The sequence below is a fragment of the Mobula birostris genome, chromosome 4, assembly GCF_030028105.1.
Source record: "Mobula birostris isolate sMobBir1 chromosome 4, sMobBir1.hap1, whole genome shotgun sequence".
In the NCBI taxonomy this organism is placed as follows: Eukaryota; Metazoa; Chordata; class Chondrichthyes; order Myliobatiformes; family Myliobatidae; genus Mobula; species Mobula birostris.
The window spans coordinates 92619986-92636551 of NC_092373.1; the positions used below are offsets into that span (position 1 = coordinate 92619986).

The 16566-nt window shown below is 41.6% G+C and overlaps 1 protein-coding gene across 2 annotated transcripts in view; it reads right to left on the reverse strand.

Annotated features, from left to right (window-relative positions):
- LOC140196479 (serine/threonine-protein kinase PAK 2-like) overlaps window positions 1–16566 on the reverse strand; it is a 100050-nt gene that overhangs the window by 21922 nt on the left and 61562 nt on the right. For both annotated transcript variants that reach the window (XM_072255757.1, XM_072255758.1), the window contains exons 2-6: window positions 9777–9985; window positions 2959–3059; window positions 1663–1807; window positions 1505–1539; window positions 1008–1124 (exon numbers count right to left, since the gene is read on the reverse strand). In XM_072255757.1, coding sequence (XP_072111858.1) covers window positions 1008–1124; window positions 1505–1539; window positions 1663–1807; window positions 2959–3059; window positions 9777–9966 — 588 coding nt within the window. In that variant the 5' untranslated portion in view covers window positions 9967–9985. The remainder of the gene's footprint in view (window positions 1–1007; window positions 1125–1504; window positions 1540–1662; window positions 1808–2958; window positions 3060–9776; window positions 9986–16566) is intronic.

Below are 16566 nucleotides of genomic sequence, written 5' to 3' on the forward strand. Positions count from 1 at the left end.
GTTTTCTGTATTTAACCTCAGCTAGATACAGTTTATTTCTTAAACTGCTCTACAGTCATTTGCTTCTGTCCAACATCAGCAGCCAAGCAAATGCAATCTCTTCTGACATCCACCTTAAAGATCTTGCTTCTTGCCCTTTTTCCTTACCCTGTCTCTGAAACTTGCTAAAAATCTAATACATCTTACACTTTTACTCAAACTTTCTTGGTTCTAGTGAAAGACCATTAATACGAACAAAAATAATTTCTCAATAGATTCAGCAGATCATGCAGCTTATAACCAGCATTCTCCCTTTTGTCTTCAGTGCCGCAGGTATTTTGCTTTTGTGATATTGGGAGGTCTATCCACAACTTCCACAGATAACACGAAAGGTTAAATGTTCCAGAACAGATCTCTCTTACAAACTGCTAGATATATGTTTAATGATGCAGCTTGCACCAGTGAAAATTAATGCTGTTCCATGCAGATACACTGTGGGGATAAAGATTGCCTGTGATAAAGATATGTATAGAGCAAAATGGGCAATGGGTTCTACGCATCACGCACTGAATACAAAAACAGAAATAAATGATTTCCAATAAATAAGTTATTTAGTGAAGTTTATCCCCTGAAGGGGGATATAGAAGGGGGTTTATAGAAATCTAATACCAATTCTAACAAACTACTCAGAATTCTAAAACTTCCTAATGGGGTCAAGTAGTAAAGTGGTATTTCTAGCTTAATTATTGGAAAACAGTACATACTGAAGGCTTATTTCCATTATGTTGAGAAATGAAGAGTAGATTTAGGATCAGTCTAAGAACTGTGTTTAGCAGACATATTTCCAAAAAAATAAAAAAGAATAAATCCTGGAAGTGGCGAGTAAGCATGATACCCCGGAAGAAACTAAAGAAAGAAATACATGACAACCTGAGTACAGACAACATCAGCAAAGATCTCTTTAGCCAGAGCACGGCTTGGTCTTGCTGGGCTTGGGCACTGTACTATGTAGGTTCAAGAGTACTCACGGATTTGGTGCACTCTGGCCTTGGAGCAATAGCTGGAGGGAGAGCCTCATCATCATCATCGTCATCTTCTTCCGGAACAGTTGGTACGTTTGAAGGTTCTGTGCCTTTTGAACTGCGCTAAAGACAGAGGATTACACTTTAGAATTTCATCAAACTGCATCATATTCTATTCCCATAGTTCATATAAACCAAAGTCTTGTCCTGACTTATACAGGTGAAGTGTTTTCCTCTCATATTATTCAAATATAATTAGTCCTTCATACATAACCAGATTCACATTTAAATTCAGAGAATTCTTAAAATCTAATGAATGGAAAGCTCTCACAATCCACTTTTACAAATGTACACAAAACAGCATGTCATCATTTAGCAAATCACAATACTGAATTTTAAACTCAGTGATCTCACAAATACCAGACTAACCAATCCATTATATGCAAAGCTTCCCAAACATATTAGATACAGTTGGCCAAGATACAATGTAAAAAAAGACTCACCTTTGGTGTACCAGCAGGAAATCCATCTTGTTGGTCTAAATAAAAGAAAAAGAGTTCAAACCAAAGGTTTTGCATAATCCATAGTAATTATTTTAAGTAGGGTTACCCAACACCAGTCCACTCATGCACCATTTCAATATTCCACTTGATGGCCTTACCTGAGAAACTCAGATATTTCTGTTTCACTGTAGCTTTGGAATCATAGAACTTGAGCACATCTAGTACAGCCTGAGGATTTTTCTTCTGTTCCAGTTTGGTGATGTTGGAAGTCTGCAATAACCGAGCCCACTGCTCAGGCATCCCCTGCAAAACACCACCATTTCAGCTTCATAGGCACTGGGATTCATACGCTAACGAAGAACTCTTGATCTCCCAATCTACCTTGTTGTGGTCCTTGCACTTTATTTGTTTAACTGCACGTTCTCTGTAACTGTAATGCTATAGTGTTACTGCCTTGATATACTTCTGGATGGCATGAAACCAAAAGCTTTTCACTACACCTCAGTACATGTGAATAGAATAAACCAATACTAGTATCTCTTCACACATTCATTGCGATGGGCCCACAAGTCAACCCACCAATGCTGAGGGTTGAACTGCCCAATGTGTGTGGGGGCTATGAATTAAACATTTAATACTCCTTGCCTTAGACATACATTTATTAAGACCTAAAACCAATACTCAGCAAGATCCTGAGCCAATGGAAATAGGACCCTTGGGATAATATTTGAACACTGCATCAGAATAACTGGGCACATCTCACCCATCCCAAAGGGCATGTCTCTGGCTTCAGTTCAACACGTACAAAGGAGAGTAGAGACAGGGAGGATATAACCTTGACTAAAACCTACTAATGCTTTGCAGGAAAAATCTGGACAACAAAATATTAGAATTATTAATGCAAAAGCTCATCAAATAAAAGCAACATTACACTTTATCTGAAGATAGATGAAAGTTGTACTTTAGTTGTCCACAATCTGTCGGGGCTTGGATAGACTATGGTACAGATTCACCAGAATCACCCAAGCATCAGAAGGAAATTTGACCTTGATTTGTATTTAAACGTTGAAGGTGACCGAACCCAAGTTCCTAAAGGCAGAAATTTGGTGGTGTAGAACCACGTCTCTGGTGGGAGGATCAAAAAAAAGAGGGCATATCTGCCCAAAGATAAGCACAGGATGATAAGCAAATTTCTGATAGTAGTCAAAAAAAAAATCTACCTTGGCAAGGTGTGAAGTTATTCAATCAGCCTCTCAATAAGAGAGCCGCACTTGGAAGGTTTGTGATATCAGCCACCAAGACTACAGGCAGGCTGTCTATATGACCTTCAGATGGTTTACGCATTAGTTGGTGACTGCCAGCAAACTAATTGGAATAGGTCAATTCCAAGACAGCCAAAAATCAAGTCAATCAAGCCAGACTGATCACCATTGCATATCTCATTGTGTACTCACTGTGAATTCGCCTGTTACAGCATCAAACCCAACATGGATTGTATGCTCAAAGTCTGATGGAGGGGATATTTCTGGCCGTTCTTTTTCTCTCTTCTTATTCCCTGTAAAAACAATGCAATGCTAGAGCAACTGTCAATCAAAAAGAATGCAGGAGCAATAAATTCAAAAGAATGTATTTAAAAATTAAGCACTTTGATAGCTATGTGGACAATTTCTGTGATTTAGCTAAAGGCTGTCATGCACACTTCACATGGAGGTTACCTAGAGTGCTTCACAGAGTGTTATACAGGGAATGAGGTACAGTGGCTATGATATTGAACTAGTATGTCAGAAGCTGGGGGTTCGGACACCAACCAAGCACAGCATATTAAACAAACCTTGTTATTTATTTTCTGAGTCCAGGAGTCAAATTACTGTAAAATTCCATCTAGCTCCACACAATGCAAGGAGCCATGTATCATAATGACCTCCTCAGTGCTTCCCGATCCCACCTGGTCTGGCCTGTACTCGATTTCAGTATCACACTGTATATTAGAAAGCCTTTGGAAGGAATGCTTACATAATTGCTATGCAAATATTAATTTTGGCATGGAAAGAAGATCAAGAGATTAGATTACAAAATCTTGTCACAACAGCTGGAGAAATTAAATTCAGGTAATCACGTCATCTGGAATAATGAATTACAGTATGTAGTAATAACTGTGAAGCTTTTGACTATAAGACATAGGAGCAGAATTAGGCCATAAAGCACATCAAGTCTGCTCCGCCATTCCATCTTGGCTGATTTATTATGCCTCTCAACCCCATTCTCCTGTTTTCTCCTCGTAACCTTTGATGCCCTAACTAATCAAGAACTTACCAACCTCTGCTTGAAATATACCCAATGACTTGGCCTCCACAGCTGTCTGAGGTAATGAATTCCACAGATTCACCACCCTCTGGCTACAGAAATACCCCTCCATCTGTTCTAAAGAGACATCCTTCTATTCTGAGGCTATGCCCTCTGGTCCTAGACTCTCCAACTATTGGAAACATCCTCTCCACATCCACTATCCTGGCCTTTCAATATTCGATAGGTTTCTACGAGATCCTCCCTCATTATTCTAAACTTCAGTGAGTACAGTGAGATCATTCTTGTGAACCTCCTCCGGACCCTTTCCAATGCCAGCACACCCATAAGGGGCCCAAAACTGCTTCAGGTGTCTCTTGCATTCCTGGCATACTGTTAGTGTCTTCCATACTGAAGACTGGTGCAAAATACTTATTCAGTTCGTCCATCATTTTTTGCCCACCATTAATACCTCTCCAGAATCATTTTCTAGTGGTTTGATAGCCACTCTTGCCTCCCTTTTATTCTTTAAATAGCCGAAAAATCTTTTGGTATCTTTTACATCATTGGCTAGCTTGCCTTCAAATTTCTTCTTTTCTCTCCTTACTGCTTTTTAACCTGTCTTCAGTTAGTTTTTAAAAGCTTCCCAAACCTCACAGCTTTCTCCTAATATTTGCTACATTATATACCCTCTTGCTTTTATGCTTCACTTCCCTTGTCAGCCACAGTTGTGTCATCCTCCCTTTAGAATACTACTGCTGCTTTGGGATAAATCTATCCTGTTCCTTCCAAAGTGTTCCCAGAAACTCCAGCCATTGCTGCCCTGCCATCATCCCTGCTTGTGCCTCCTTCCAAACAACTTTTTCAGATATATAAACTCTCTCATATTTTGGATTGTCATATGAATTTATTTAGGGTAACACAAGCAAACTGCTGTCTTGACTTGGACAATCTGAAACACAACACCTGGGTCACTGCAGTGACACTGACTTTATATCTATGCTCTGGGACGGACTGGAGGCCTGTGACCAGTGGAGTGCCACAGAGATTGGTGCTGGTTCCATTGCTGTTTGTCATCTATATTCATTTTTTAAAAAGATGATAATGTTGTTAACATGGTTATTAATATGGAGATGATACCAAAATTTGTAGAGTAGTGGATAGTGAAGAGTGTTAGCTAAGTTTCTATGGAATCTTGACTAACTTGGTATGTGGACCAGGGAATGGCAAATGGAATTTTACTATGACAATTGAGATGTTGCACTTCAGTCAGTTAAACCAGGGCAGAACTTGCACAGGAAATGGTGAGGTCCTGGAAAGTGTTGAACAGAGGAACATGGGGTTCTCAACCTTTTTTATGCCACAGACCATTAACCAAGGGGTCGATGGAGCCCAAGATGGGAACCCCTGCTTTAAAATGAAGACACAGGCACTGCATACAAGAATTGTGATCACAAAGACCGATTCTGGAAGTCTAGAGCAACACACAAAGTATTGGAGGAACTCGTTAAGTCAGGTAGCATCTATGGAGGGTAGTAAACAGTCAACGTTCTGGGCTGAGACCATTCATCAGGACTGGAAAGGAAGGGACATAAACCTGAATAAAAAGGTGGGGGGTGGGGGAGGGAGAAATTACTGCAAGTAGAGAAATTGACATTCATGCCATCATGTTGGACTTATGAAGAGTCTTGGGCAGAAACGTCAAAAGTTTATTCCCCTTCATAGATACTGCCTAACTTGCTGAGTTCCTCCAGCATTTTGAGTGTGTGGCAAGAGAATTGTGATGACATGTTACAACTATGCAAGTCATTGGCAAGACTGCATCTGGAATACTGTCTGCAGTTCTGGTCAGCTAGAAAAGGTGCTGAAAAGATTTACAAGGATAGTGCTGCACTGGAGAGCTCGAGCTACAAGCAAAAACTGAATAGGTTCAGAATTTTTCCTCCAGAGCACAGGAGGCTCAGAGGTAACCTTATAACATCATGAGGGCACAGAGAAGGTGAATGTCTGTCTTTTTCTAGACAGTCTGAATCTAGAGGGCATAAATCGGAGTTCAGAGAGGAAAGACTGAAAGATCTGAAGATCATTTTTCACAGATAGTGGTGAACAAGCTGCCAGAGGAAGTGGTAGAGGTGAGTACAATTACAATTTTTAAAAGACATTCAGACAGGTACATAGATAGAAAAGATTTAGAGGGACATTGTCAAATTTGGGGGAAAAGGACTAGCTCAAGTAGACAAACTTAGTTAGCATGGACAAGTTGGGCTGAATCGCCTGTTTCCATGCTATATAACTCAATAACTCTAATCTACTAGCCAGGGAAAGAACAAGTAACTCATTGGGAAACAAATTAAAATTAGTTGAACAAAGTTTTTTTTAATCTATTTGTAAATTTCAAACACTTTCAGATGGCAATCATCAGGCAATATCCTTTGCTTTCTCACTGGATGTCACATTGCCAGTCGTTGTAATCAAAACTGCATTAAGCATGTTAATAATAATTTGGCAAAATTAGTACTACCTTAAAAAAGGAGAAGTTAAAACATAAATAGTAAGTGAACAAAGGAAATGTGAAACTCCCCCTCTGCAGTTTCACAGAAGCTACAAAACAGAGGTATTGCTCAAGAAACTCATTGTTTAAAAAAAATCAAGTTCCCAGCATGGTTAGGAGTAGCTAGCAAGCAATGTAGGTGGAGCCACTGTTTGCAGTGTTTGCCACCCTCTTCCCCTTCCTTCAAGCAAGCGCAACACAAGGAAACAAAAAATCAGAACACTGAATATTTGACCAGTTCCCTGGCACACTGAGGCACCAGACCTGAAAGAGACTATCATCCTGAAGACGACCATTTTTATCTTTCGAAGGTTTAACCCATTAACTCAAGAGTATAAAGTGATTACAGAATGCTTAGTGACCTCAGGAACCAAACCTACACAATAGCCTTTATTCAGATAGATCAGTGAGGTGCATGCTTAAACTTTGCTGAAATGCCTTCAGAAGTTTCAGTTGATGTAAGCTTCTATTTATAATTGAGAAAAGTATGATAAATGCTCAAACGCAAAGTATTAAATACAGAACTGTGGGCTGTACAGTTAAAACCTTATCCATCACTGCAACCATGGTACACGTAACCCAATGGGGTAGTAACCAACACTAGCACGACACTGGAGACATAAAAGACTGCAAATGCTGATTTCTGGAGCGACAAACAATCTGCTGGAAGAATTCAATGGTCAAACAGCATCAGTGGAGGAAAGGGGTTATTGACATTTCAGATCAAAATCCTTTATCAGATTCCTGGCGTAGGGCTTTGACAAAAAAATGTCAATAATTACTTTCCTTCCACAGATGTTGCTTGACTACTGAGTTCTTCCAGCAGATTCTACATGACACTAGCACTACACCCATTTGTTGCCCATACACCTTGTATCACACTTGCTGGTAGCGAAACTCATTCCACCCATATTTGATTCCTAGATTCCCTCTCCCAATGTCTGCTTCATATATTACTGTCGTGTCCCATTTTCCCACAGCACAGTTTCACACCCACACTGGAAATATTCAGTCCCTATAAAAAGTATTCACCAACCACCCCCACCCCCCAAGAAATCTTCATGTTTTCATTGAATCACAGTGGATTTAAGTTGGCTTTTTTGACACTGATCAACAGAAGACTCTTTCGTGTCAAAGTGAAAACACATTTCTACAAATTCGTCTAAATTTATTATAATTATTAAACACAAAATAATTGATTGCCTAACTACTCACCCCCTTCAAGCCAGTATTTAGTAGATGCACCTTTGGCAGCAATTACAGCCTTGAGTCTGTGTGGATAGGTCTCTATCAGCTTTGCACAACTGGACACTGCAATTTTTCCTCATTCTTATTTGCAAAACTGCTCAATTTCTGTCAGATTGCATAGGAATCATGAGTGAACAGCCCTTTTCAAGTCCAGCCACAAATTCTCAATTGAATTGAAGTCTGAACTCTGACTTCGCCACTCCAGGACATTGTTGTTTTTAAGCCATTCCTGTACAGCTTTGGCTTTATGCTTGCGGCTATTGTCTTGCTGGAAAACAAATCTCCTAAGTTGCAATTCTCTTGCAGACTGCATCAAGTTTTCCTCCAGGATTCCCTGTACTTTGCTGTATTCATTTTACCCTCTACGTTCACGAGCCTTCCAGGGCCTGCTGCAGTGAAGCATCCCTACAACAGGATGCAGCCACCACCATGCTTCACGGTAGGGATGGTGTGTTTTTGATGATGTGCGATGTTTGGCTTATGGCAAACACAGCATTTAGGTGATAGCCAAAAAGCTCAATTTTGGTATCATCAGACCATAGAATCTTCTTCCAGCTGACTTCAGACTCCCACATGCCTTCTGGCAAACTCTTGCCTAGATTTTATGTGAGTTTTTTTCCAACAGTAGCTTTCTCCTTGCCACCCTCCCATAAAATTGCGACTGGTGAAGCACCTGGGCAACAGTTGTCGTATGCGCAGTCTCTCCCATCTTACCCACTGAAGCTTGTAACTCCTCCAAAGTTGTCACAGGTCTCTTGGTGGTCTCCCTCACTAGTCCCCTTCTTGCATGGTCACTCAGTTTTTGAGGACAGCCTGTTCTAGGCAGATTTACAGCTGGGCTATATTATTTCCATTTCCTGATGATTGACTTAATTGTACTCCAAGGGATATTCAGTGACTTGGAAATGTGCTTGTATCCATCTCCTTTAAGTTTGACAAGCAAGTTAATGCAGTAGTAAAAGCCAGTTTTACCAGCTTCGTACTAGCGCCAAAACTAAGCAGTTTCTCTCTTTCAAAGATCTCGAGAAAGTCATCCATGCCCTTATATCCTCCCACTTGGACTACTCCAATTCCCTGTACACTGGGATTAGTCAGTCGTCCCTGTCCCATCTGCAACTGGTCCAGAATGCCGCAGCCAGGCTCCTGACAGGTGCCCGGAAGAGGGACCATATTACTCCTATCCTGGCCTCCCTCCACCGGCTACCAATACGGTTCAGAAATGATCTTAAGATTCTCCTGTTTGTTTATAAAGCACTAAATGGGCTGGATCCCCCTTATATCACAGACTTCTAACCCCTTATTCTACCTCCAGGTCCCTCATGTCGGCTGAGTTGGGGCTCCTGGCTGTCCCACGATCCAAACTTAAGCTCAGGGGTGACCGCCCGTTTGCTATTGTAGACCCTAGACTGTGGAACAGCATTCCCCTCCCTATCAGATCTGCCCCCTCCATCGACTCTTTTAAATCCAGGTTCAAATCTTACTTTTATTCACTAGCGTTTGAATCCTCCCGATGTGGCTGGTTTTTTGGCTTGTGCCTAGGCCCTTGTGTTGTTTCCTTTGTGCCTATAAGCTGTTTGCCTTATTTCTTGTATTGTGTTTCTTGTATTTGTAATTTTAGCTATTCTGCTCTGATCTGTACAGCACTTTGGTCAATGTGGGTTGTTTTTAAATGTGCTATATAAATAAATTTGACTTGACTTGTTGTTTAATAACCTTTTTACGGAGTTGCTTGGAGTGCTTTTTTATCTTCATTGCGTAGTTTTTGCCAGGATACTGACTCACCAGCAGTTGGACCTTCCAGGTACAGATGTACAATCAACTGAAACACCTTGACTGCACACAAGTAATCTCCATTTAACTAATTATGTGACTTCTAAAGCCAATTGGCCGCACCAGTGATGATTTGGTGCATCATATTAAAGGGAGTGAATACAGATACAATCGATTATTTTGTGTTTTATATTTAGATCACTTTGTAGAAATCTGTTTTCACTTTCACATGAAAGAGTCTTTTCTGTTGATCAGTGTCAGCAAAAGACAAATTAAATCCACTGTGAAACAATAAAAGATGAAACTTCTGAGGGAGGAGGGGGATGAATACCTTTTACAGGCACTGTAGCTGCTCCTTCCAGTCGATGGTCACCCCACCCTTACCATGCTCCACGCTCATGCTTTGTCACCCCACTCTACCTTTCTCTCCAGTATTTGAGAAGATGGACTTCAGCTTTGTCCGCTTCTGTTTCTCTTCAGGCACAGACGGGAGTGGCTTTGCATTATGGTTGGTCAACAGAGTGTCCTTACTGGTCATACAGAAACTGGTGCTGCTCACACGTACTGGGGGTGCAGGTGGTTTGTCTTCCAACTCCCCGTTGTTTGACATAACTTCAGATTATGAAACCCTGAAAAAAGGAGACAAAAATGTTTACCACTGAAACATACTATCACAGGTCAAAGGACTTTTTTTAAAAAGAAGTCCTGCTGGCTCAACAACAAAGGTCCAATTGTTCCTCTCACAGAACTTTTAATAAAGCACCAATTGATTATAGAGATCACACGGTCCATATTTCTTTTCAGTTCAGCAGCACAGGTCCACTAACATACATACATCATGATGACTGTAGTTTTCACCAAAATACACTAGGAAATAAGCCATAGTGTAATTTCTTTAGCCCTGTAGTCTGCATCAAAACTGGCAGCATGTTAAGGTACTAGGATGCATAGGGAACTAAACTGTCAAAGATAAATCATCTTTAAAAAACCCATAAAGCCCTCTGTTTGGAGTCTTTTTACATAGTTGCTTTACTTCTTGACAGGGACCTCAAGCAGAATTCAGTGGGAGCTGTTACGTACCCCGTAACTGGGTTGCCAAACCAGCAGAAATGGATCACTCAGTTGGAGTCTGGATTACTAGAACTAAGAAAGTTTTATTAAAGAAACAAGCAACACAGTAATCGAAAGGATAATAAATGCAACAATTCAGCAAAGATAACCACACATGTGCACAGAATTAAGATAACAGCATCAATCAAGCTCTATCGTTGTCTAGGGGTAAATGACCAAATTTCAAAGTGACACAAAAGTTCAGTCCAATTTAGTTCAGTTCGCAGTAATCGTTGCCATGGCGATGGACAACGTGGGGGGAGAGAGAGAGAGAACGGGAACAACTGATCATTCAGACACGGCTTCCACTCACAGACCGGCGATATTGCTCACAAGCAGCTTTCGGGCGGGTCCTTTGTGATGTCACCTGAGGTCACCAACTGTGACCCCTCCTCCAAATGCGGTCGATCCTCTGCAGTGAACTCGCACCCAAGCAAGGGCGGACACACTCCGGGTTCCCGCTGATCGTACCTTTCCACCCTGTGCGTTGTCCGGTACTTCTCACCGACTCGTGAGAGGTGCACCGCTTCCAGGGTCTCGTTACCTCGGGTGTCATGTGTGTCCTGCCTTAGCGAACCTGTCCCTTTTTATCCCCCTGCTGGGGTATCGCCTGTCCATCACTTCAAACAGTTCAGGGTTCAAAGGGGGAGCCGATCTTGGCAATACCCAGACTGACGGCTCCTTCATTAACATCTCCACATGCTGCTTCATTGTTCCTTATCTCTCCTTCCCCCCTGAGGACAGGTGGCAGACCAACTGCTGATCACACAGGACAGCTAACATCTTATCTATGTGTATTCTCGTCACAGAACCAAAAGTGAAAAGGATCTCTACCATTTGACTTTCATCTTACAACACTATAGGATAAATCTGAAATTCAGATTGGTAATTGCAAACATTTTTTTTAAATCAGAATTAAATGTGAAATATGTAGCTCCCAATTCTTGGCAGTTCTCAAGTGTTTTACTGAAAGCAGGCACCCTGACTGAATCCAATGATGGTTTAATCCATTTGCACTGATTTTTTTCCCCTTAAAGAGGAGTAATAACCCTTATCTATTAAAATATTTTTTTCTAATAACTGTCTGCTCTCACCCTTCACACCCAGCTCACCAAGGTCATTCAAATTGACAAACAGTATACTGACCATGTACACACAGAGTTGGACTTTATATTTCAGTTGCCTGTCTGATACATCTCAAACATTAAGTTTTTTGTACGCGGTCACCTTTAACATTTATGGTAGTCTTACTGCACATACAAATGTCTATTTCAGCTGCACAAAGTAACTTCACTGAACTGAAAAAGCTGGCTGTAAATTTTCTCTGCGGACCTCTGCCACTGAGGAGCTTAATACCATATTCCCTTTACACTGTTAACATTTATTTTGTCTTGCATTATTTTTTGATTGTCAAACGATTTTTTTTCAAAACTCAGCATCACCAGCAAATTGGTCTGACATTGATAAGTGCACTATGTTAAATGTTAACAGTTTCCAGAGTTAGAAAAGGGAATTTCAGGTGTTGCACAAGGTCTCATTCTCTGGTAATGGTTAATTGACATCTTTCCTAACTCATACACCATCTTTCAGTTAAACTTGTACAAGTCGGGGCATTATATTGTTTCCTTGTACACCCAAAATAACAAAGCTGCTTGTTTTGTTTCCACTCTAAATATGAATATTTAAAATAGAAAAAGGCTCACAATTCAAATAGATCCCAAGTGATCGGAATTTTAATTCTATTGCACACAATTTGAAATCTGTCAACTTTTTGAAATTTTCAATTAAACCTACTCCCCGACACCCTCACCATCTTGCACTGCTTTGTTCCCATTAACTAAGGTGAATTCCAAAATTATACATGGTCAACCAAGCTTTACTTTAAGGTCTTGGGTTCCTGTTTGAGACAGTTCTTTAAATAGCAGCTTCCAGGAAACTACATCAGCTTGCTCCTCCAGTCAGAGTGACACCAATTTAAAATACTCGGGCTCAGAGCAGTTGGCTGCACTTTTAAGGTCAATCTTTTTGTAGGAGTATCTCCCTGACATATGCTCAGCACAGAAAGCACCAACTTCAAACCAGGAGACTTTGAAAACACCTGTCCAAGTCATATCCCCATACTGGGCTATAGTTTAAACCTTGACTGTGGATTCTGGTTCTGTCAGACTGAATGATAACTCCTAAAACATATTCTATGATTTGTTTGTCAGCTAAGAGAAGATAATCCTTGTCATTCTGCTAGATTCATTGACTAATTAAAATTAAAAGGCATCTTTGCCCAAGAGTCAAAATAAATAGTTCGCCAATGGACAATATCTCTTTTGTAGTCAACCCAAAATCTTCAGTTAAAACGTCCTACCTAGGCTAATTTTGCTCAGTTCTATGAGGAACAGAGCATTCTATACATTAGGTGATTAGCACAAAATATGCAATATATGTTATGATCTATCTCCACTTAATTCTCTCACAGAGCTACAAATGAATAGTATGTTGTGGAATTACATTACCAGCAAGGTCTAAGTTGAAGACGTGCTTTGGTAAAACCTATGACAATTATTTAAACCTAAAGATCAAGAATGAGTAATATGCCCGTAATTCACTAACAAATGAAGGTAATAGAACTGCTGACCCAGCGATGGCTTAGCTTGTGCAGGAACATTTGACGATAGTTTGATTGGAGATGTTGGTTGTAGCGATGGCTGTGAGATGGGGGTATCTTGGGGGCAGTGCTGTGGCTTTCCTATGATCAGCTGAGTGGGATGGATAGGTAGGGTTTAGTTGGGAAATAATTACTTGGAAAAAGTTAAGACTATATTCATAAAGTGTTTCCCTGATATTCAGCAAGAAATTTAACTGCAGGTGTGGGAATCTGGAGCAAGAAACAAATTGCTGGAGGAGCTTACAAGGTTGAGACTGTAGGATTAGACTAAGGGAAATAGCCAGCTGTATTTATACCGCAGCTTTAATATAAGGAGTTCAAAGGTCTTTCTAATAAAATTTGGCAATGCCAATTAAGACAGATGAAGAAAAATGGTCAGAGGAAGGTGGTAATGAGTGTCTCAACAAATGAAGGTGGTGTAAAGCAGCGGTCCCCAACCACCCCGAGGAAACGTATATGATTTGGCGATATGAGTCAGCCGCACCTTTTCTCATTTCCTGTCACACCCAGTGTGGAGCTTGAACGTATGCGAGGTCATTACACACGCGTCATCCATGTCAGCGCGGGAAGGAGATCAATTCCTCGAGCTTGCAAATGACAGAGGGCTGAAAAGTATGTTTCACATAACATCGCTGACAGCATTCTGGATCAAGATGGCCACGAAAGCACTGAAAACGTTGTTTCCATTTCCAACATATCTCTGCAATGAATGCAACGAAAACTAAATTGCGGAATAGACTGGACATAAGGAACCCCCTTCGAGTATCGCTGTCTCCCATCACCCCTCGATAGGACCGTCTTGTTGCAGGAAAACAAGCCCAGGTCTCCCATTGATTCAGCGATATTGATGTGTTGCAATGATTTTATATGTTCATACGGGGAAAATATGTGCTGTGTGTTTAATATCCAAACATTACCTAAAATGTTATGATGCTATTGACTTATTTATATAACCATATAACAATTACAGCACGGAAACAGGCCACCTTGGTCCTCCTAGTCTGTGCCGAACTCTTACTCTCACCTAGTCCCACCGACCTGCACTCAGCCCATAACCCTCCATTCCTTTCCTGTCCATATATCTGTCCAATCTTTCTTTAAATGATAATATCGAACCTGGTTCTGCCACTTCTACTGGAAGTTCGTTCAACACTTACTTCAAGCTCCCCTGTCCTCCCCTGATAATTGACTTATCACTATATTCATGCAAGGAAACTATGCGCTGTGTGTTTAGTCATAGTCATTGTCATACTTTATTGATCCCAGGGGAAATTGGTTTTCAATACAGTTGCTCCATAAATAATAAATAGTAATAGAACCATAAATAGTTAAATAGTAATATCTAAATTGTGCCAGTAAATTATGAAATAAGTCCAGAACCAGCCTATTGGCTCAGGATGTCTGACCCTCCAAGGGAGGAGTTGTAAAGTTTGATGGCCCAGGCAGGAATAACTTCCTATGACGCTCTGTGCTGCATTTCGGTGGAATGAGTCTCTGGTTGAATGTACTCCTGTGCCCACCCAGTACATTATGTCGTGGATGGGAGACATTGACCAAGATGGCATGCAACTTGGACAGCATCCTCTTTTCAGACACCACTGTCAGAGAGTCCAGTTCCATCCCCACAACATCACTGGCCTTACAAATGAGTTTGTTGATTCTGTTGGTGTCTGCCACCCTCAGCCTGCTGCCCCAGCACACAACAGCAAACACGATAGCACTGGCCACCACAGACTCTTAGAACATCCTCAGCATCGTCCGGCAGATGTTAAAGGACCTCAGTCTAATATTAAATATTTAATATTAAATTCATTAGATAAACTCTTTTAGAAATGAAATTGAGTGTATTAGCCACCTATCATCTATATTCCGGACGTGATTAACACCCCCGCCCGAACAGAATGGACAAAACCGATTTGCAGAGAAAAAAAATCGGCAGGTACACGCATGTGCACTGGTGCCTGTGCAAGGCTTCATGGTAATTGTAGTCTTTCTCTGGGTAAACACAACGTATTTGACTGCTACTCTTGTGTGTTGGCAACCCTACCCCACCCCCCAACCGGGTCGGCCGGTCCGCAAGAATATTGTCAATATTAAACCGGTCCGCAGTGCTAAAAAGGTTGGGGACCCCTGGTGTAAAGATATGCTGAACTCTGGGCATCACTGGCTCAACACGTACCACCCAAGATAATGTGACCAAAATCAAGGATAGACATGAAACTGGTGTTGGAGGAAAGCCATTTCTTCTCAGAATTCTGTCTACCCAAAATTCACTGATCTTAAGACTACATACTACAATATCAAGGTGATCAACATGCAGCTTAAGAAACATTAGAAACAGGCAGGTAATTTTTGGATTGAGAGGCTGTGACTACTGGATCCTGCAGAGATGATCCTTATACACACGAGGAAATCTGCAGATGCTGGAAATTCAAGCAACACACATCAAAGTTGCTGGTGAACGCAGCAGGCCAGGCAGCATCTCTAGGAAGAGGTACAGAACCCGACGCAGACTGGGAGATCGTTTTGCTGAACACCTATGCTCTGTCCGCCAGAGAAAGCAGGATCTCCCAGTGGCCACACTTTTTAATTCTACATCCCATTCCCATTCTGACATGTCTATCCACGGCCTCCTCTACTGTAAAGATGAAGCCACACTCAGGTTGGAGAACAACACCCTCTTTTCCGTCTGGGTAGCCTCCAACCTGATGGCACGAACATTGACTTCTCTAACTTCTGCTAATGCCCCACCTTCCCCTCGTACCCCATCCGTTATTTATATACACACATTCTTTTTCTCTCTCTCCTTTTTCTCCCTCTGTCCATCCTCTGGGTTTTTCCACCCCTCCCCCTTTTCTTTCTTCCCGGACCTCCTGTCCCATGATCCTCTCATATCCCCTTTGCCAATCACCTGTCCAGCTCTTGGCTCCATCCCTCCCCCTCCTGTCTTCTCCTATCATTTCGGATCTCCCCCTCCTCCTCCCACTTTCAAATCCCTTACTAACTCTTCCTTCAGTAGTTCTGACGAAGGGTCTCAGCCTGAAACGTCGACTGCACCTCTTCCTAGAGATGGTGCCTGGCCTGCTGCGTCCACCAGCAACTTTGATGTGTGTTGCCTGATCCTCCTACCTCAGTTTTTCCATCACCAATAGCAATCTTTGTTGTCTCTGAGAGTGCTCAGTGAGGTTGAGTGGAGTGTGCAGCCTGGAGACGGGGCACAAGCCCACAATTGTGTGCACAAGAGTGTGCAGCCTGGAGGCCAAGAAGCCTGGAGACACGGCACAAGCCTACAATAGTCTCCATTTCTTGCTGATCTTCTAATTAAAGCATCAAGCAAGATTAAAGTCAACGAGGATGATGGAGGAAACAAGGTGTTCAGTGTCATATGCCTGCATTTGAGTGGTCTCTCTCTGTCCCTCAACGCTGCCAGAGGAAGGTCCC